The sequence below is a fragment of the Dermacentor variabilis genome, chromosome 1 (assembly GCF_050947875.1).
Source record: "Dermacentor variabilis isolate Ectoservices chromosome 1, ASM5094787v1, whole genome shotgun sequence".
Lineage (NCBI taxonomy): Eukaryota > Metazoa > Arthropoda > Arachnida > Ixodida > Ixodidae > Dermacentor > Dermacentor variabilis.
Window position 1 is genome coordinate 227,371,564 of NC_134568.1, and position 23,564 is coordinate 227,395,127.

At 45.7% G+C, this 23,564-nt stretch overlaps 1 protein-coding gene across 2 annotated transcripts in view; it reads right to left on the reverse strand.

Moving 5' to 3' along the window:
* Hr39 (Nuclear hormone receptor FTZ-F1 beta) overlaps positions 1 to 23,564 on the reverse strand; it is a 145,976-nt gene that overhangs the window by 40,410 nt on the left and 82,002 nt on the right. For both annotated transcript variants that reach the window (XM_075670232.1, XM_075670237.1), the window contains one exon: positions 13,165 to 13,308. In XM_075670232.1, the coding sequence (XP_075526347.1) occupies positions 13,165 to 13,308 (144 nt within the window). The remainder of the gene's footprint in view (positions 1 to 13,164; positions 13,309 to 23,564) is intronic.

The window sequence follows — 23,564 nt, forward strand, 5'->3', positions numbered from 1 at the left end:
AAGAACTTGTGTACATTTTCAGTACCTTCACATTGTATGCTTTATTTCTTTAAGAAATCCTGAAAACCAAAGATGTGATAGGTACACGTACCTGAATTTTTTACTTTATAAAGATGTCATCAACTATTCATTGTATAACTGCTAACAATTCTGTGTTCTTTTGCAAGTCATGGTTCTTGCTTTTCTTGTGCGAGGAGAGTGAGTGGCGAATTTTCTTTTAAGGGAGAGGTATGTGGTATTCTGTTTCAATACCCAGTTTCGGTTTCGAATGGTTATAACAGCTAGCACCACTCGGCGCCCAATGCTGTAAGTGTACCCTGCCGTGTTTCCTTTCCCCTCATTGGAATAAACGCATTGTTTGTCTGGTCCCCGACATGAGCAGTGTGGCTCTTATTTTGCTGTGCTTCGCGCCCGGCTGTTAGGCCTCACACCGTTGGTCTCCAGTACGGCCACCCCGTCGAACCTACCACAGTTGTCACATATTGAAACAATAAGTGCAGCACAATATTTCGCTGGGCAAGAATAAAATGAACAAAAGGATGTGAAACACAGAAGGAACAAAGGTGCATCCCAATTTGTTACTGCAGTCAAGTGGTGCATAGGGCTAATGCAGGTCTTAGTGCTCTTATAGACTAACACAGGTTTGAATCGCTGGTGCACTTGTTTTAGACTTTATTTGAGCAGCAGCGAGCTATGGGTACCGTAGCTCCCACAGCCACCGTAGTCCTCCATAAAGAAAGCAACAAAATCCCAATAAAGAAAGGCGTCAGGCAGGGAGATACGATCTCCCCAATGCTATTCACAGCGTGTTTACAGGAGGTATTCAGAGACCTGGAGTGGGAAGAATTGGGGATAAAAGTTAATGGAGAATACCTTAGTAACTTGCGATTCGCTGATGATATTGCCTTGCTTATTAACTCAGGGGACCAATTGCAATGCATGCTCACTGACCTGGAGAGGCAAAGCAGAAGGGTTGGTCTAAAAATTAATCTGCAGAAAACTAAAGTAATGTTTAACAGTCTCGGAAGAGAACAGCAGTTTACGATAGGTAGCGAGGCACTAGAAGTGGTAAGGGAATACTGTACATCTACTTAGGGCAGGTAGTGACCGCGGATCCGGATCATGAGACTGAAATAATCAGAAGAATAAGAATGGGCTGGGGTGCGTTTGGCAGGCATTCTCAGATCATGAACAGCAGGTTGCCATTATCCCTGAAGAGAAAAGTGTATAACCAGCTGTGTCTTACCAGTACTCACGTACGGGGGAGAAACATGGAGGCTTACTAAAAGAGTTCTACTTAAACTGAGGACGACGCAACGAGCAATGGAAGGAAGAACGATGGGTGTAACGTTAAAGGGACACTAAAGGTTACTATTAAGTCAACGTGGACTGTTGACATACCATCCCAGAAACCTCGAAACGCTTGTTTCGTGCCAAGGAGAGACTTATTTTAAGAGAAAATGCGTTCTGAAGCGTCCACGTACCTCTAGCGCAGTTCAAGTCGCCCACCCTCCGATCGAGGAGTACTGACATCATGGTCTCATAGTGACGTTGCGCCATCGGTGAGTAGAACGGCGTCCGCAGACGGCGCTACGGCTTTTCTGCGCAAAACGCAAACGCGCGGCCAGAAACAGAGCCAAGACAGAGCCGACAGGAGAGCGAAAGCGGGAGTATGGTGGCTAGCGGAAGGAGAAACGCGCGACCATAAGCTGGTACTTCATTCTATGACGCAAACTTCGACGCTCGTCGCAATGGACCCTGACGACAGATTGGCTCGCGATGGTGGGCTCAACTCCAGCGATTTGAGCACTGACGAGCGCGACCTGCTGCTGAGGGCTTGCGCTGCTGGCGTCGTTGCGTACTACGACGGCGGCCTCGACACCGGCTCTCCGGAGCGGGAAAGCAACGAGGGCATCCCACGACATCACATGGACGTGGCATTCTCGCTGCTTCTTCCAAATGAAAGTTTCGCGAGCCAGCAGAACCCTCACAGCACAACGCGATAACGAAACTACTGAAACTCCAAAGCGTGCCCGGCGCAGAGTCGAGCGCGCAGAGTCGAGCGAAAACGAAACCTTTCGACCACCCATATTACTGAAGGGTAACGTCAATATGTTATTTTTTTTTTAGAATCGAATAGACTTAGACAAGTAGCATTTTTTTCCGTCTTCTAATCGAATGAAATGATATTTTTAATACGAGTAGTTGAGTATTAGTAACACAAATTATGAGGAGTGCTTTCGTCATCGGGCTAGTACCGGAATGTCGCTGGGGGGTCTCAAATCGTGTCATGCATTTACCTCAATTTCTCGGTTACTAAAGCTCTGTTCGCGATTATATTGACGCCTTAGATGTTCTAGAACATTGCTCTACCACTTTAACTTGAGTTTCTGGTAACCTTTAGTGTCCCTTTAAGGGATAAGAAAAGAGCAGATTGGGTGAGGGAACAAACGCGAGTAAATGAAACCTTAGTTGAAATCAAGAAAAAGAAATAGTCATGGGCAGGAGATGTAATGAGGAGGGAAGGGAAGAGTAGCAGGGGGCGGCAGAAAGTTAGGTGGGCGGATGAGATTAAGAAGTTTGCAGGGACGACATAGCCACAATTAGTACATAACCGGGGCAGTTGGAGAAGTATGTTAGAGGCCTTTGCCTTGCAGTGGGTGTAGCCAGGCTGATGATGATGAGCTATGGGTGTCATTGCCTACATAGGTGATGCAGCAGACAATTGCAGCAGGTTAACAACTTGTCTATTTGGCTGGCTTGCATGTACTTCATTACGTTGTTGCTGTGTCCTAACTGCCATGCAACACTGATAAGATGTGTTTAGTGTAATAAAGAACTCTCTTTACTTTTCGTTGGCTAGTAACTTTTCACATGAACAGCCAATGACGGAATGTGTGAAACAAAGGTACAAGGGTTTCTGTGGTAGCAAGTGCTACAGACCTTATGAATGCAAAACACCAGTGCATGTGTATGTGATAGTGATAATGCATCCGTGTGTGATTGCAGGCTGCCAAAACAGATGGAAAGCCCTTTGCCCTTTGCGTGCCGTGCCCAAGTTATACCCGTCTGAAACTGGTGCACACCCTTGGCCATGCCCAAAATAATTAGTGAATGAGAAAGATCCGTAAACTGCTTCCTTGGTGTGCTCAGAAGTTGGTTAAACTAAAATTTTGTGGTAAATTCAATTTTCAAACAACAGATGGCCTGACAAAGCTAATCAACTGTCAGTGTTGCTCACGTCTCTCATTTTCTGGTTTTGTCATTTACATTTTTTTCAATGGTGCAGACGTGCAAGAGCTGCACCGCCGTTGCCCAACGCTTGTGCACATGTGTGAGTCGCGAGAGCGAAATCTGGGGACTGCGCCAAGTGCTACGGAGGAGTACATGCTTCGCTCCGTTCGTCCCTAGCCGATGGCAATGCAGACTAAGCCATAAATGGTGCTTAATTTTCACTCACACAGGATCACAGCCACTGATACAGAGGCTGTAATGGGGAAGCATACAAAGCAACAAATTCACAGTAACAAAGTGTAATTATTCATTGGTCTACGGCTGCTAAAGTGACATCTACCTAAGCCCCCACCCCAGCGCGTCGTGCCGGGTCGCCTAGCTCCCCTTGGCAGGAACGTTCCATGTCAGCATGTCAGGCCTTGTGGCGGCACATAGGTTAAAAAGTAAAAAACAAATATTGCAGAAGTGAAAGGGGAAATGATATAATCATGCCCATATATATATATATATATATATATATATTGTTGCAGGAAGAAAGCAGGCCCACGAGTGTAAAATAATGTATATTTACAAATGAGGTTAATGCCGTTCAGGCAACTCCCAGACTTCGTCTTCCTCTAGTCCAATCCAACTTCTTCCTTCCCTTCACCGTAACAATATATATAAAAGGGGAGTGGGGAGAAAAAGAAGCAGTTTTGCCTGAAAGGCAAAGCACCGATTGCGATAGCAAATTAGTAGATAGCTATACGAAGTAAGGATAGTAGTTTTATCGGCCGTATAAACTTATAAACATTCAATTACTAAATTAACAATTATATAATGTGTAAACGCGACTGACTGAGGACATAGAAAGAAACAGACACACAGACAAAGCACTCTCTGTGTGTCTGCTTCTTTCTATGTCCTCATTCAGTCGTGCTTATACATTCCAACTAGCCCGCCAACGTGTTTTAACTAAATTAAGAAACATGGTGTCACACACGCACAGGTAAACAGGAACATATCTTGCTCAATGAGCGCGCAAACTTGCTGTCAAAATGCTGGAGAAAGGAATCGTGGCAGTAGCAGCAATTGAATTGACTTTCGTGCATACGAAGCTACCTGCACTGCGCACACATTGCAAAGATCGCAGATCACTTTGAAGATGAGGCTCGTGCAAACATTCACTTTAGCCATGTCACAGATTGCTTTTGAGATAAATGGCCACGCCGTAAGTAGCAGCTGCCTGAGAAGACCCCCACCCCCACTCCCTCCCTTGCCTCACCCCTGTGCCCTGCGCGCGACAGGAGAGGCCGCACTTCCGGCCCCAACTTTCTCGCTCGCACATGAGAGATTAAGCTGCGTTCGCTGGCTCACTCTTGCAAGCTTTCATTTGCGCATACAGCATGCAGCAACGATTTTATCACCCGTGGACTTTATACGGAACCTCATCGCGATGGCAGAAATGCGCCTGCAGTGTCCATACAATTGCTATCGCAGTAAAAGGAAAAGAGAGCATAGAACACGTATTCGAACAACGTACCTCCCAATCATGAGTGAGATGCTGTGACTGCTAAACCACGCATAGTCAGCTTGAATTGCTAGGGACAAACGGGTGAAAGCGTGCCTATAGTTGCCTAGGCACAGTTCCCATGTCTTTTTTCTCGTAACTCACGGATGCGCACGTGGGTCAGGAGAATGTGGCATATCTCTCGCATGTGTATCTCTCTGGTGCATAGTGCATGATGCCATGGAGTATTTTTTTTTTTTTGGCACAAAAGTTTCAGTGTAAAAATAAACGCCGAAACTTACTTTCGGAATGTTCCTCATAATTATGATCTTCCTGACATTGTCACTTCTACCATTCACGCTGTTTGCCAATGATTGTCATTTATCATGAGATAACTAAACCCGAAGATTCTTTCTTACTTCAGGCAGAGCTTGATAATGTGTCGTCTTAGTGCAATCATTGGTTAACCCTTTGACGGTCAATGACGTAAATATATGGCGCCACAAACAAGTCCGAAAATGGTCGCTGCTGTATATTTACAGCGCCATCTGTACGTTTAAAAAGCGTGCCAATTTCCTAACTTCTTTTCTGTGATGTGCTGCCACTATGTGGGGATACAGGGAATTTTTTTCACGCGCCTCCCTCTCTCGGTTTTCGTTGCATGGTTTGTTTTAGCGTTAGTTTGCTCCCGCGCGTTTATATACCACCGCTCGTGCATTGGCGTGCGCGCGGGTGGGCGGCTGCTTGAATTTTGTTTCGCGGGCGGTTTCGCCTTTTTGCACTTGTGAAACTGATGGCTATCTCGTTCCTAATCGCTCAAAGGGCTACCGCTTGTTTCTCGCTCGTTTAGTGCTCACAGGGGTGTGCATAGGAAGGATGCCGCCGTGCATGTGTTTCACTTTCTTTTCTTTAATACTCGCGAAAACTAATTGCCCTAGCTGGTTGGCAATAAGGTGAAGATTAGCGGAAGTTTGTCACACGTGTTGCTTTTTTTGGTGGGCACACAACCAAGCAGTTTTCTTGAGTGCATGCACCTACGCAGTTCGATTACGCTATGGACGTACGTATTAGCATAAGAGCAGGAACATTTGAGGCTTGCGAAATATTCTCGTGTGCGGATTTTTAAAGCCTTGAACTATGTGCACAAGAATGCATCAAATTTTTAATTCTGATAAATTTATTTCCTTTTTATTGTTGTCATTCATGAATGAAGAGTGCATATATACCAACGCAAAATATTTTTTTCTCACTTTACGGTCACCCTAGGTAATGGGGTAATGGGTCACCCTAGGTAATTATGGTAATTTTTTTTTCAAAATAAATCCCCAAGAAGAATCGGAATCTGCAATAAAAAAAAATCGACTCTGGGCGATACCATATGGTGAAAAAAATTCACCCTCAAAGGGTTAATGAAATTAAGCGCTACAAAATGTATATGATGAGGATTTCCCATTACAACACTGCTAGACCATTTCCCTACAAAATTCATAATTTCGTACTCTCTCCTGTCATTTTTTATAAATACTTGGGTATTCACATAAAGAATCTGTCATGGCAGACACATGTTGAGTATGTTTTTCATAATGCTAACTGTGCACTTGGTTTCATGTGTTGCAGCACGAGGTCGCGGGATCGAATCCCGGCCACGGCGGCCGCATTTCGATGGGGGCGAAATGCGAAAACACCCGTGTGCTTAGATTTAGGTGCACGTTAAAGAACCCCAGGTGGCCAAAATTTCCGGAGTCCTCCACTACGGCGTGCCTCATAATCAGAAAGTGGTTTTGGCACGTAAAACCCCAAATATTATATTGGTTTCATGTGTTGCAATTTTTCTAGTACTCCTGTTTCACTTAAGCTAACATTATATAAATCACTCGTCAGATCCAAACTAGAGTATGCTTCATAAATCTGGGATCCACACACAACGTACCAAACATAATTATTTGAAAGCACTCAGAATCACTCTGTGCATTTCACTATGTCAAATTATTTCTGCACTGCAAGTGTATCTACCATGAAAGTTCAACTCAACCTAGCAGAATTGTCAGTTAAAAGGTGACTCGCTCGCCTATGTCCTTTTGCATAAGATATATTTCACAAACCCTAAGCTGAAACAAGACCTGTTCATCCAAGTTACATCTCCTCATGCGTGGACCACCAGTTTAAAGTGCACGTACCAAACTGCCGTACTAACCTTTATTTTAATTCGTTCCTGCTGACGACATCCACCGAATGGAACTACCTTCCCGCCTACATCATCAACAATCCTGGCCACAAAGCTTTTCAAACCTAATCTCTAGTATTGTATAATGGAACTTACTCACTCCTCTCTGTAACACCAATAAGCATTGAGAGTGTTTTACCCCTCCACCCCCTTTTACACTTGGCATCAAATGCGGGGCAAGCTCTTGGAAAACGGGACAACAATCAGTTCCATGCGAGGAAGGCTTCCTCCGGACCAGCATTAGACCTCGCCCAAAGGTGCGATTGCTGGCTGTGTTGCGAATGCGCTTTCTTGAATGTGAGGTAATGCTGCACTAGTGTCGCCGAATTCTTGTGGACACCGAGATTTGCAGTGAATTTCGCTAAGAAGAAATTGACACTGCATGGGCCGTGCTGAGGAGCACGCCTGAAATGAGCGAGTGCAGCAAATGACACGGTGGCTGAACTTCCCTGTACATATGTAAAAATTATGCGTGACTCTACTGCCGCAAACACCAGAGACCAGCGGAGCTAGGGGAAGGCCAGTAAAATAGTGCCAAACTGCACACTTAGCCTAACTTTTGCTGGGCTTCTCCCCAGCTCCGCTGGTGTCTGGTATTTCCGATAGCAGAGCCATGCATAATTTTTTCCGCTGCGAGAAAGAGGACCACTGAAGCGAACGCACGGGTTCGACATGCGACCACACGTCGCACCACCTGTGTCCCCGCCGCACTAAAGCCCCTTAAACTTCGTAAAGTAGTGCCACACTTTGAAGAACGCCGCCTCCTCCTCCAGCACTCTGGCCGAAGCCGACGCCGCGTCGCTATTGGCCTAATGGCATAACGTAGCCCCTTGCGCCGGCTTCGTTTGTTTACAGTCGCGCTTCAGTGCCATCTTTGCTCGAGAAGCGGTGCTTGTTGGCGGCATTCCTTCCGTTCCTATTCTGTGTTTTTTTGATCTTGTGAACGCCTGGAAGGATGTTTTGTGGCAAGTGCGACGTCGCTTCATGTCATTTTCTGTTACCATGACCTGCTGCGCGTTTGGATGCCAATATAGGTTTAGGAAAGGCAAGAATATGTTCGCGATACCGTCCGGTAAGCGCAACGCGTTAAGAAGAAAGACATGGCTTCACCAAATCGGGAGGGAGAACTTCCGACCAACTTCCTCCGCGTGACTATGTGATGTAAGTTGTGGCTCTCTCAGAGTATTGTATGTGCCAGGCTTGCGTATTGTGCTGCAGGCAACAACGTAGTAGATATTGCACAGTTCACTGTGCATGTTGTCATTTGTACGCACGCTTTAACATGATTTTTATGCAACGTCTGCTTTGCTTATATGCACACTACGTGGTCGTGTTAGTCATATTTGGTGCACTTAATCGTTTTGAACGCCAACCGGCTTGAGTTCGCAGGCACGCGAGGTTGCGTGCGATAACGTGATTACAAAATTTTTAAGATTCAGCGCAGTCCTTTTGATAAAATTGCAGTCTCGATCATGAAAGTGCCTCAGGAGAGCAACTCTCTGCTTTTTGTGGTTACTTACTAGCCTTCTTTAGATAGACTAGCTTTGTTTGCCACATTTGTTCGTGTTCCTCGTTGGCGGTCGCCCGGTGGATTTGCGATATACAGAGGCACCGATGAAAAGCGTGCGTGCTCTCCCGAAACCGTGTTACGCGGTGCGTTCGTCGTCGAGCGATCGCATCATAGGTAATTGAGACGTATGTGCTAATTCGCGTGAGCTTTAAAGTGTGCGAAGCTTAAGATGCGGCGGTGGAGCACTCGCAAAGAAAACGTGCGGTCGCCCGCCCGTTCCCTGGCTGGTTTAGTCGTCGTTCGTGCTTAGTCGTTTGCTCGCTCGTTTAGTTCGCGCGCTCATATAGTCGTTCGCTTGCTCGTCTATGCCACTATTAGTTTCTACAGTCATTATGCCTAATTGAGACGCGCTTGCTGTAGGACTCTTAGGCTGGTGCATTTATTTACGCAATGAGACAAATGGTGCATACGGACTTGTAACTGCAAAGGCAAATCTGTAATGCATCTATGTGAAAATAAACTGTTAACTTGCAACTCGAATGCCATTTCATATCATTTTAACCTATGGATAAAACATCATTTCACTTGCCGCAATTTCGGCCGCGTCATGGCGGGGGGATTCTTTGCGCGATCATGACTAATAAAGTCATGTCTCGTAAATGTTACTTCGAAGGGAGTGCAACCGTCCTGAATGCATGCACCTCAGTTCGCGACAAGTACGGCACTTAGTAAACGGACGAACCAACGCACGATGAAGTGTTATTCGTGATAAGTCATTAACCTGAAAAAATTACTGAAGGCCACAGTGGTCTTGTTTGAGATTGAGTCAAGCATTGTTATCGCGCTCCCGCTTCGCGCACGAATGCTAAAAACTCATTTTATTTTCTTGTGTACGCACAGTCCCGACTCGATGATCGGCCGCGGTATTTCTGTCGGCGTTGAGACACGAGAAACATAATAGCACCAGCGCCCACCTCTGAGGCTTTGCGCGCGCTTAGATTGGCAAGCATGCACGTTGGCGGCACTGTAGCTTGCAATACACTTTCGAACCTGCAGAGCAGTGATCTCCATCAGCCTTTGTACATCATAGCTCATACACGCAGCGAATTTACATGGTAAGGGCGGCGCGGATTCTTTAGGCTGAGGGCTTGCTGGAAGCCAAGAGGTTGTCATTCGATGGTAAACGTGCTATTTACAACCATTCGCAACAAGATCTTGCGACACGCCCTTGACAAATGTTGCGTACCTAATTGTAGGGCAAGCGATACATTCGCAGTCGTCAACGCACAGCGTTAACACTCCTTCAGATACTTTTTTAAGAAATAGTTATCAAAAAATGAAACAAAAGCTGCCGTCACCGAATTTGTACAGGCATCCGACTAGAAATTCTATGTTGTACACGAAGTTACGCGGAGCTGCAAAGCCAACGTGAACGCCTAAAGAGCACTGCCTTGCTATGCGTGCATTCACTCTGCGAAAGGTCGTCTGCTGCGCTCGAGCATCGTAGGCGGCGCCATGGTCGAGGAGGGAGCGTGAAAGAGAGGAGAAACGAGGAGGTGTGAAGGCGGAGGAGGAGAGTGGCACTACTTTACGAAGTTTTAGGGGCTTTACGCCGCACCGCTCCTTCTCCCCGGCTAGGCTCCACCCACCCTCGACGCGGCAATATGCTGCGCGATGCTATTTTTATACTCTGCTTTCACTCTCTCTCAGCTCTCTCTCCCCCTGCTCGGCGAAGCTGCGGATGTCAAGAGAAACCCAGCGAGGTTCTAACAGCTCCACTGTAATAGCTTCTCCTGTTTGTGTCTTTGGCTCTGGGAGCCATGCACCAGAAATGCTGGTTGGGAGTCAGTGGGGCACAGTCCCAGGAATCAGTTCGGAGGCTGAATGTTGAGCAGCGAGTGGGGACCACTTAGCTATTCAGGCCTCTATCTCCTCACAGAGGCCCAGTGGAACCCTTTATGGGGCTTTTGGGGCATTGATTACTCTCATGGACACGATTAGGCCTAAGGGCCTTTGGAGCTGCCTGTTGCATGTTCAAAGACGGCCATGCCATGACATTTAGTGGGAACATACTAGCTCTAATATACTCACGCGAGCTGGTAAATCTCGTTCGAAACAGAAGGCTCATTTTGTTCAGACAAACTCAATACAGTCTACGCTCGTTACAACGGACCGATGTACAACAGACTTTTGGATATAAAGGACCATTTTTCAGCATTATTTTGTTTTACCTAATTTATTAATGCAATAAAGTTCGCCTTTAACGGACCGCGCTACAACGGACTATCGGTGACAGCGGACGAAATTAGTGTAAATTTTTTTTCAAAATCGGGCGTATAAAACATACTTTTGCCGTGTTGACACGGGCTGACAACTGACTTGCGAGGGTCAGCCGACTATTGCAGCTCAATATCGCGCGCGCGAGGGAGGAAGGTGTGGCGGGAATGCACAGACTTCTTTCGCACGCGAGGCACAGAGGGCAGGGAGGCGAGAGAGAGGGTTCTACTTCAGCAGCGGCTGCTTACGGTGCGGCCGCTGTATCTTGAAAGCAATCTGTGATGTGGACAAAGTGCTTGCAAGCTTGGGTGCCTTATCTTGAAAGTGATCTGCGATGTGGACAAAGTACGCACCGGCGCCGGCGCCATATCTTGAAAGCAATCTGCAACGTGAACAAAGTGCGCCAAGTGCCGGTAGCTTCGTATGCGCTGCGCTTTTGATGTTCAGTCTGCACTGAAGCGAGAAACAGCACGAAGGTCAATTCGCTAGCTGCTGCTGCTGCGCTTGCTTAATTTGCTATCACAATCGATGCTTCACCTTTCGGGCGAAACTGACTTTTTTTTGTTTTTACTTTGGATGTTCGTCACTCCCTCTTTGCAATAAATTTGTTAGAGACTGCGACGAAAGTTTCGGATGTGAGGTGTTTAGGATATTACGGACTTCGGATAAAACGGCCATTTTTTGACGGATTATCAGGGTCCGTTGTAACGAGAGTCAACTGTATTTTGCAGATGGTATAACAGAAATCTCCAGGGACCATAGAATGCTTTATTCAGACAAGCATACCCACTTTCATGCTGTAATGGAACTGGGAGAACTTGGTCGATGCAATTAGCTTTGTTCAGACAGGCTTGGTTGTTTTCTGTTGCCGCGTAAAGCTATGCAGTAGATGTGTTGTTCATCAATAAGGCAGCCGACGCTGCGGCAGCCTCTACTGCCGTAACTATAAGTGTTTGTAGAGTGCATTGCAGCGATATTGAAGAACGAGTGAAGCCATCTAAATTTATTATTGCTGCCATCCTTCACGTCCCTGCCTGTGGTCTTGGCCCCAAATTTCAGTGCAGCCTCTTCTCTTGGTCCGAAGCTAAAGTACGTAACAGCCACAACACGGGAAGATCCACCATCATACTCCCACGATGACACGTAGGTATGAGGTTGCTTGTGCTGGCACGCACGCCGTTTTGTTAGTCCTGGCCCACTGTTTCCGGATGGACCTTTCAGTGCAGGCCTTGAGGGCAAGCTGTCCTGAGCCCGTCATCATCAACCACTGTGACAGCTGCATATCTGGACGGCAGCCACACAGAACCATGCTGCCTGTCAACGTGGATTCTGCCAGTTCTTGCAGAGTGTGCCATCACATGTCCTCAGGAACTTCGTCAACGCCATCCTTCCCACTATTTCCCCGCCGTAGGGGAAGATTTAAGGAGCAAGGGATATGGGAATCCATCGCCCAAGACAGACTTTAATATTCAAAGTTTCCACAATTACACAAGGCATAACGTAAGTACAGAAAGAAACAATCAGTGAACTGAACAACAGTATGGAAAAAAAAAAAAAAAATGCTGCGAACTGGGATCGAGTTCGTGAACTTTGCTTAGTGTTCTGACTTGCTGCACCTCTCCGATGTGTAGCTAACCCGTGAAATGGCAGAGGCCTAGCACATAAATAAATAAGGAGATAACTGCGCCAGCCACCCCTCGGTCTTGCTACATGATAAGGAGTTTACCTTTCTCTATAGTTATTTTTTAAAATTTATAATGTTGCCTTCAAAAGCATCACCCGTGATCCTTGACACGCACGTGCCACCCTTTTACTGTTTTTTTTTTTTGCTTGCATATATTTGTTTCCTTTCAAATAACTTTCAGTTGTGAGTAAGCGCCTCATCCTGTCTTCTCTCTTCATTCTCGTCATTGTGTTCATTATGCCATTGTGTTCTCTCGTAATTCTCATCACGGCTGGTGTGAGTTTGAGCCTTCCACCCAAATTATAGTCGATGACCAACATCTCAAAAAATTAAAATTCAGACGTGCTGTATAACGATAACTGGCTGAATAAACGTACACTCGCCAACTGATAACGCCACTAAGACTTCATAACGATAACTGATACTTTGCATGCTTCGCAACACACCCATTCTTCCTTTTTTTTTTCATCTGCCTGCACAATGGCACACAAACCCTGCCTTCACAACATGTAGAAATATGTGGTGTTCCTATTTTGATGCACTGCCAGCCCCTCCTAAAAACCAAAAGTGAAAAGACGATAAAGCAAACAGTCGATGAGGCATGCATTTATCAACCCATCACTTACTTGGCAACTTCCTTGGCTTAGTAACACAAAATAAAAGGCTAATGAACAGGTGACACACTACTTTGCTCAATTCAAGCAGTACATGATTTATCACAATAGAATAATATTCTTTTGCAATACCTTTTTGCAACAGGGGTATGGGTTCCACGGGCAAGTCACCAGATTCTGAGGTAAGACGAGAATCGCTGCCAACAAGCTGTGATGGCAGAGAGTATGAGCACTGGTACGTGCTTCGTCCACCCCGAGTCCTGTCCTCACGAATGGCTGCACAAAAATAAAGCATCCAATTATGTTGTAGTCAATAAACTTTAGCCACTTTAGGGACACAGTCAGACCTGTTTATAACAAACTCTATTAGTTCCGCAAAAAGTGGTCGTTCTATCAGTATTTCGTTATATATGGACTCATACTTCAGAATACGCAAAAATGAACAGAACTGTAGCTGGTGACGGCAATCATGATTCGATACCACTTTGGTCCAAAAATAGGATTTTTGGTATTCAGTACCTTCATTTTCATTTCCGAAACTTTTCCACATCTAACTGCAAGCTTTCGTTAAAGATATCATCCAAAGAATTAAATTTTAATGCCAGTTCAGCCAAAAAAGAGCGAAGTTCAAAAGGTAGAATGCCATCACGAATACCATTATCATCAAAAACGTAAATGAAGCATCGACGAACTGTAACTAACTACTCTTTGCTACTTTGCATGTTGCAGCGGCATGTCATGCCGTGTTCACTCCGGCTCAGGCCACGTGAGTATAGACAGCAGCGCTTGAGCAGCCGTTGGTTCAAATTGGTTCAAATCGTCCAAACAGCATACATAACGTAGTGCACATGGTGCCACCAAGGTGCCGCACGGAAAACTACGTACTAGTGTGCTGCTGTCATTGCCTTCGAGATCAGAGGCCACAGTTACGCTGCATAACTGCTTCGCCCTGAAGCCTGCTAGAGACATGCCTTGAAAGCACGGTTACCCTAGCATGGTTGAAAGCAATGATTGACTTTCCTCGTGGCTTCTGAAATCCACATCAAGTGCTTGCTCATGTCGGCGGTAGATCTTCGTGGTCATAATGGAGCGGGGGAAGGTGTGCACCGCCGTGTGCCCAGTTTGGTTGTGCCTCCGTGCCTTGGAACTTTGTGTGTGCCCTCTGTTTACAGTGACCGACTTTGAAGTGTTTCATGTAACAATAGAGCGCTTTTGAAAATGTGTCTTAAATCTGGACACAGTTTCAATAGGCAGGGTCAAAAATTGTGAACGCTGTGACATGTGTGGTCGTTATAACCGATAGATCCATATATCTGGGATCGCTATAAGTGGGTTTGACTGTAGTAGAAGCATTTGATAATGAAACAGCCATAGTTCTTGACAGTTAATCTTTACAAATGCAATACCATAAGATTTTTTAAATTTCAACTAGGCAAATTCAATTTTCAGTTAATTCAATCCTCACCCCGTTCAATCAATCCCAGCTGGCCCATACATATGCATGAGAATTCATTATTTCAATTCTGAAATCGACCACATAATTTGAGCTCGATGATTCAGCATGTAAGAACCTGAACACAATTATAACTACAATCGTGACCCTCAATGGTTGTGGTGTCTGTCTTGGCAGCAGTATTCACCATCTTGGACAGTGTATACTTCAATGACACGGTATCTCTAGCAGAAAACACCCACCGTATATACTCGCATACCAAATGCACGTTTCTTTCTCAAAAAGTTTTTTTGCGAAGTTGAGGAGCACATTCATTATACGGGGAAAAAATGTTTGAAAATTTTTTACAATTCAGCATCCCATACAGTGTATCAAAACAACAGCAGGGTTCAAGGCACTTTACCGTGCCGTAGGGGCAGATCTGACACCTATCGTGTGACAAAAGTAGGAGACATGGTACAATTCAGTGCCCGATACTGTGTTCAACGCCCCAAAACAGCAGCATGGTCCAAGGCATTTTTCTGTTCCATAGAGCCAGATTGGACGTCTAGCGTGCAACAAACTAGGCCGGTTTTTCTCTTCCAACCTGTCCAACAACCACACCGTCGTTTGGCCGCTGCCAATGACAGCACGGCAGGCATGTGACGCTCGACTCAGGTGGCGCTGGTGGGCCAGTTTCTCGTAGGGATGGAAACGGCCAAGAAAGTTTTGCAGCAGCTCTGGGAGCAGCAAATTTGGCACTCTGGAGCAGGTTTGGAGCATGAATTGTCCATTTTGGAGCAGTAAATATGCATTTTGGAGCAGTAAATATGCATTTTGGAGCAGCTTGGCAAATGTCATTATGAATGAAATACAGGCATATGAAGAAAAGGTGTTCCTTATTTCACTTTGTAGAATACTATTAGGTTACGGCAGATCAGTTATGTGGAGGCCCGCAAGGAAAAATTGTCCTGCACCTGACTGTAGCATGAAGCTACAAAGGAAACCCATACAGATTTCTCAGAAACAATCATTATATTACATACTGGATGTGCCTACTAAATGTGGCCAAGAAGTAACCGAGGGCTTTCCGTGAACGGCGTTTACTCTAATATTGATATGCTAGTGTTAATGCTAGTCGAGTTTTTTTTTTTCATTGCGAACAAGCAACTAATATTTAATTTTAATGAACTAACATTTGTTACCTTACTTATTCAAGAAGGCATCAATGCAAAGGTTGTGGAATATGTTGAGAAATGACTGATAACAGTGTATATAACGACCTAGGTCTTCTGTGATCCCTTTGTCCGGAGGGGGACCCCACAAGAAGCTTGCAAAAAACACACACATACACGACAACGCGTCCCCGCACCAGTAATAAACATGGTCTCATATGTAAATGTCATCATTGGTGCATTGTGTATATTACCAATGCGCAAACCTGGGCCACGGTCTTGTAATGGCTCGGAAAGTGAACCGTTACAAGATCGTGCTACTTCACTTTCGAGAGGGACCGAAAATGAGCACCAAAAACTGCTGACATGACTCTAACGGCGAGAAAACAGCACGGCTGCTCGTTCCTAGTCCCCCTATTTGACGAGGTTTCCACAAACATTGATGCAATCTTTGGTGTGCAGCATTCTTCTTATTATTTATTTCATGGTCTTTCTTTCCTTTTAGAAAAGTCTTAACAAATTAAATTGCCATTAAACTCTGGAGTTTTACGCGCCAAAAACAATATGATTATGAGGCACGCCGTTGTGGGGTAATCTGGGTTAATTTTGAGCACCTGGAGTTCTTTAATGTGTACCCAATGCACAGTACACAGGTGTTTTTGCATTTCATACTCATCGAAACGTGGCTGCCGGGATTTGATCTCGCAACATTAGTAGTGCAAAACCAAAGCCAGTAAGCCACCACAGCCGGTTCTTCACGAATCCTAGGTTATTTGAAATGCTGTCATTGGTCATTTGTAAACATCATCCACAACATTTTTTCATTGACACCTTATCGATTTGTTAAATTTATAAATTTAGCTAATTAAACATATGCGTGCCCAATGAACGAGAAATATTCATAGTGGCCACCATTAACAACGCTCAAGGTACAGTGACCACCATTCGCATAGTGCCCTCACGTAATTTTCAATTCTTGGCGACCTTCAGTTAAGATAGCAGAATACATCAGAATAAATGTGAAGTGACGTACTAGTCACTGCACGTTTGCCAGTATTTCACATCACTTGCCAAGAAAAAGCTCCAAGGTATCTTTTAAAATAACAATGGGATAAACATTTTTACTGGCTTTCCAGTCGGTGGCGTCGTCCAATATTTTTAATAAGCTCAATTATTTGGGCTTATTCGCAGTTCCGCCATATAAATAAAGCCAGTGCAAAACGGCAACTGATATTTAGTTCACTGAACAATGGTTTATTAAAATTTTTGGACTCGATCTGTGCAAGTCATGACATGGATATCGTTGCAGCTAACAAAATTTCGGAGGTTTGTGGTTTTGTCGAACATTTAATTATGACCACAATTTGGCCGCTAAGGTTGACTAAATATGGAAGTTTACATTTTTGGTTTGCTTTTTGTGGCAGCAAGAGCTTGATTTTGGGTAGTGTGGCCGGGCAGAAAATAGTGTAGCCTGAGTGCATAGTTGAGTGACAGTTGTGGGTGCCATTGGATATTTCTGACCAAGAAGCTTCATGAAAGCAAGCAGATCGTTTGTCAGTGTGCCACACTATCAAGCCTGTAACCGGGCACGGCGAATGTTCGAAATAGACATAGAACATAACATGCACAGCGTTCGCTCATTAATCGACGCAGATGCACCACTAGGGCGTAAAAACGAGAGCTAAAATTTATGCCGAAACTGATAAGTTACACGCTGAGCAGACTGTGCGACCTTATTCATTCATTGCGGCTTTCATTCCCGACTGCTCCATGAAATGAGCGCCAGTTCAACTCGTCTTTAGCTAGTCCGCAGATACAGCAATGCACAACATCATCATCAGCCTATTTCATGTCCACTGCAGGATGAAGGCCTCTCCCTGCAATCCCCAATCACCCCTGTCCTGCGCCAACCGATTCCAGCTAGCGCCTGCGAATTTAATTTCATCACCCCACCTAGTCTTCTGCCGTTCTCGAGCTTCCCTTCTCTTGGCACCCATTCTGTAACACTAATGGTCCACCGGTTATCTAACCTACACATTACATGACCTGCCCAGCTCCATTTCTTTCTCTTAATGTCAATTTGAATATCAGCTATCCCTGTTTGCTCTCTGATCCTCACTACTCCCTTCCTGTCTTTAGACATTATGCCTAACATTTTTCGTTCCATCGTTCTTTGAGCAGTCCTTTTATAAACACTTTTATAAAACATTCGTAATGCATAGTATAGCATAAAACGATTTTCATTTTCTTGTGGCCTCGTTACAGTTATGCCACTAAACACAGCCACACTCCAACGACGCTAATGCAGAAACGGATTGCTTAGGCTTGGATTGCAGTGTTAAGCGCTGTCACCAACGCATGTTTATGGCTGTGTGGTTGCCAGTGCACATGCACATGCTGCTAAATTTGGCAAGTTCATTCGAAATGAGTGTTTTGGCACAGGTTGGTGCAGCTCAATGGTTTGGAGCAAAAGTTGGCGCAACTGGCGAAGCACTTCCCTTCCTGTTCGCTGTTTCGAACATTTCGTTCCGAACATTTCATTTGAGGTGTTTGCCTGTATCGCTGCTCACGGTGTTAAGCATTTGCCCAATATATTGGACATTACAAAGATGGGTGCAGTGGCCATGGAAAAACCGATGACCTGATGGAAAACCTGTTTTCGTTTGCTCTGGGACCTGTTCTGCAATCTGGAAGGCGTGATCTACGTGCGCTTGTTTCTTGCCAAAGCAGGAACTTTGAAAATGGCGAAATAGGAGGTCCACCGAAGCGTGAGCTTTGTCACAGCGCTCATTGCAAAAATAAGTGAATTTGTGGGTACGTATGTAAGGGACAATGTATTTTTAAGCATTTCTTAGTATTTGGGATGATTAAAGGAATATGTACAAACTGGGTGCTGAGTGCAATACAGTCTTTGGAGTAGCAGTAATGTCCAATATATTGGAGACTGCTGTGTCTACCTGCAAATATTCAAAACACTATAAAATGTGGTTTAATGGTTTTCTTGAAACCAAAATAGCTTAATTTAAAGATATGAAATAAATCTGTGACACAAAATGCACTCCCGAGCCTCAGGAGGATAGTAATTGAATAAAATTATATCGAAAGTGTGCCTGTTCTGCAAAGCAGCGCCCAGTACTAAAAGCACTTCTTGTTGGGCTAGTTGGTAGCTGTTCATTATAAAATATAAGGACGCCAAATAAACGGACACACACAAGAGAAGAGAACAGGACAGGGCACCACTCGCAACTGTTTCATTCACAGAACGCAGGCATATATATACCGTCAGTCAACACATGCACACAGAGCAAACTTTCATTCACGTATCTAATCAAACATTCATGACACACAACACTCAAGAAACCTCATCTCGGCCTTATATAATGATATCGCAGTTTCGCTAACGCACAAGCTGCCTTTCTTGCCTATGTGATAGGCTTCAACAAGTTCCCTTGCTCTAGTATCATTACTTCGGGCAAGAATCCGCACATCGTCCATCGCACATCGGGACCTGTACCTCACGCACAGCGTGAGGGACAGGTCCCGATGTGCTTAGGCAGACTTGGGCCCTCGGCACCTCGGCAAGAGGTGAGACCGGTGGCTGTGCTGTATGTGCACAAGGTGGCCCACAATCTGAAGAAGGTAGTGAGCAGATATGGCGTCCCGCTTGTGTTTTCAGCCCCAAGGAAGTTCGGAAGCCTTTGCTCCCAAATCGCCAAAAGAAAAGAAAAAAGTACTGAAAAAGGCTGTGGAACGAAACATGGGTGACCTTTCATGAAGTGTGCCGAAGGGGTTGTCTACGAGATCCCCCTTTCGTGCGGTCGTTCCTATATAGGTCAGACCGGGCGCTGTGTTAATGAGCGTGTCAAGAAGCATGAAAGAAATGTTGAGCAAATGAAACCATTTTTCTCAGAATTTGTCTCTCCTCTGCCTCTGCCACCATGTTGCTTCATGGGCTCCGGAGCATTTTGCTCATTTCATGGCGTGAGTTTCACAGGAGTCTACCTGATGAGCACTACCACATCTTTGGCACGACGTAGGATTCTTACATACAGCACTCACGTGGCCCAGTTTTAAACACTTGTGACACTGTAACGGTCGTGGCACATATGGGCAGCAAGCAGTAGTTCGGTTCTGCTTCAGTGTACATTGGCTAGGTGCCTTCCAAACTGCAGAGTCACCATTTGTGATCACATCAATAGCAAGGGCAGTTTCATCCGCAATGGCTGCGGCAAACAGAAATTTCATTTTGACTCGGAGCGCGCATTGGCCGCATGGCTCCTGAACTGGGTGGTCACCATTCATGATCGCATGAATATTGGCGGCGGTTTCGTTCGCAGCAGTTGCAGCAAGCAGTAGTTTTTTTTTCACTCAATGCGCGTGGATCGTGGGCTTCAGAAGTGCTTAGTCACCCTCTGTGATTGTGTTGATAGCAATCGCTGTTTCGTCCGAAATGGCTACGGCAAATGGTAGATCTGTTTTGACTCAATGTGACCGTTTGTTGCAGCCATCTATGATTACATCGACAGTGACCACGGTTTCAATCACAGTAGTTCTGGAGAGCAGTAGTTTTGTTTTGACTCAGCACAGCATCATAAACATGGAGGAAGCTGTTGGGGTCAAAAATTCATTCTACCGCGGCCGGCATGCTGGCATCAAACCCGCCAGCTACACTGCAATGGATAGGCGATCTATTGCTGACCAGCTAACTGGCGAAAAAATAATTCGCACGTGCCCGTCACAGTGTAAAGCATGTCTTCGATGAAGATGCAGGTCTTGTGTCACGGCCACACTGCAATGAAAGTTGCGAGGCCTTTGCCACTGCGAGCACTAATCAGTTGCAAGATGAAGAGAATTACAACTTACATACTGCTTTTGTACAAAATAAAAACTGGATTTGCTGATACATTCAGTAAATAAAAGTGTCTCGACGTATAAACATTTGTTTATTGTTTTCTTGATACCCTCAATAATTCGACATTCGGCTAATTCAGAAATTTCCTTGGTCCAGTGATATCCGAATTAATGAGGTTTTACTTTATACTGACTCCGTGGCTAGCCGACGTGCGGAAGCTGTTCACTGATACGGTGCAGTCCACTTATAACGATACTACATACAGTCAACGACTGAATTTTCGCATGCCCAAATTTTCGGACATGCCTGATATTTCGCACGTCTTCGCGGCACCGCCACGAGCCCCATAGAATCAATGTATAAGGATATCTGAAGTTTCGGACCCTCAAACCCACCGCCGTCCGCCGTCCAATTTTCCGGACTTTTTGACGCGACGGAAGGTCCTTTGGCTCCTCGCGCAGCGCCCTTGCGAAGGAAATCGACTTGTAGCCGAAGCATATCACCGCTTTGAACTACAACTAGCCGAATCTAGCCGTCACACACCAATATGGTCTGGCCACGCTGGCTATGTTCATCGCCGCAACTGGCCGCACTTCCGCTTCCGGCGGAGTTTCCGGAGCGGCGCTATTTCGTTTGTTTGCGCAGGCCATGTTTTGGCTAGCGTGGTGTGTGGTTGTGCTGTTGTGTCAAGTGTGCTCGGCGACGCTAGGCCTAGGTGCTTCGACGCTCGTCAGCGAACTCCACTGTTCGCAACTTGAGGATTTCGCTTGCCTTCGATGGCCCCCCACTCCGTCTTCGTCATACTCGCCGATGGCATCGAAGCGTGGAAAGCAGTACCATACCCACGGAAATAACTTTTGAACTGTTTGTTGACGTTGACAACGAGCTCAACTTCTGCGTAGAACTGACTGACGAGGGAATAGTTCGTCAGGTTGTGGGGGATTCAGAAGACTCCGATGTTGAAAATGAGGAGCCAATGCCTGCGCCGCCTACAAGCGCCGAGTTGACGCGAGCACTGTTGACTTTTTCATCGGTGTACTGTGCTGACATGACCCTTGCTCAGATTGAGGCGAATAAGATCGCATGCAACCGAAACGCCGTCCAAACAACAATAAACAAGTTCTTCAAGCCACTGCAGCAATAACACTGGCCGCCCGACGATGCACATGCACATAATAAACCGGCAGTTGGCTGCATACAGAGTTTTTGAATGCCTCTTTTTATAGCACCTTCATTGATGCTTTGGCAGGGTTTCGGAAGATTGGCACTTTGCCCTTTACCTCTAGATCCAAGAAAAAAAGAAAAAAGGTGCGGCTTTTTTGCATGCAGTCACTTTTTCAGACTGCCTGAATTTTCGGACGTTTTTACGAGCCCTAGAGGGTTCGAAAAATCGGTCGTTGACTGTATAACAATATATCGGGTATAACGAACGATGAGTCGACTTCAGAGTACAGGCGAACCCACCTATAACGATACCGGTTTTAACACTACTATATCGGTTATAACAATGATAAGCTGCTGCACCGTCACCTTTTGTACGTTTTGCATGATGAAATAACCCGCTTACTACAATGCCCTGATGCCGCATTATCGGTTATGACGATGAAGTCTGGCTGCTCGGTGTCCGAGCCAAAAGGTAATGAAATGCGAAATCCTTGAAAAGAAAAAAAGAAAACGAGAAATTTGTACTGCTGCACGATGGCGTGCTGCTCGAACGGCCACCGCGCGCCTCTTTCCCGTCACCCTTCCACCCCTCCGAACACGAATAGGCTGCGCCCATAACTCTACGCCACGCCACCCTCCGAAACATGAATGGACCGCGCCAACTGCGCTGCTCGCATCTTGCTCGCTGACCCCTCATTCAGCGCAGTTCTGCAAACAGTGTAATTGCCCGTGTTCATCCTTGTTGGTTGCGTTCAACTCGCTACTGGCCACGTGGTTTCTCAGCCTCTTTTGACTCGCTGCCGAAACGGAAGATTACTGACCCATCCGCTGACAACTGGAAATGCACAACGTTGCCGGTGAAAAGAAAGAGCACGGCTATGGATTTGGAAACTAAGTGCTTCTAACCGATGAGGCGATCGTTGTGAACGTGCTTGCATCAGATAGCGACGGCACCGACAGCAGCGATGATGCGGTGGGGCAGGCTGCCTCAACGTTGTTCTCACAGGAGGCCCGGCAGATGATTCAGTCCCTCCATGGCTTTGTTTTCACGAGGAACCTTCCACTGCACTACGTGGAGCACCTGGATACCTTGGAGAAGGATGTCGACAAGGCTGACAGACATAGGGTTTTCTTGTGCAATGCAGTGCGACGTACATGGTGAGTTGCTTGTGGTGATCTCGCTTCAGCGTTTCTTCTGGATTTCTCAAGCTGGCAGGCTGCTGCGACAACCTCCTCGCATTTTTTAGAAGGCCCCTTTTGGGCCCACCAAAGCGCCGCCTCGGCAGTGCTCGCATATCGCTTGCCACCTGTGACCCCTCTTTGCAGTTATAGCAGTGCCATTCTTTAATGCCAACAGCCACTTACACGTGATTGCAGTGCCCAAAAAGCAGTTATACCGGTGTCACAGGTACACTTCCGATCGCTATTGGGACCGATCTGGATCGAAATTCTCGACTTTCTCGTGCATTTTGTGCAAAGGAGCCAATCACGACCAAGAAATTTGATCCGGATCGGGCTTGATTGCGATCAAAAGTGCGCCGTGTGACACCCTATTAAACGAGTGATCACAGTCAGCAGCCGGATGGAGGAAGGTGGTGGGGAGAGACACTGGCCTCCCCGCCATTGTAGTTTGCTAAGATCAGCTCTGCCATCCTTCTATTTTGATTTTTTCATGCAACCCGGCTTTAACAATGGAATTTCTGTGGCATTTGAATATTGTTACAAGTGGTTTCGACTGTATCAACTTATGCATTAGGGCTATGAGAAAAAACTCCATATACCGTGTTTACTCGAATTTAGCATGCACTTTTTTTCTGATAAGATGTGCACAAAATTGCATGCGCGTTATAATCAAGTATGACCCTACATCTGCATTACCGTATCGCCATCGACCTTTCAAAATGGCCGC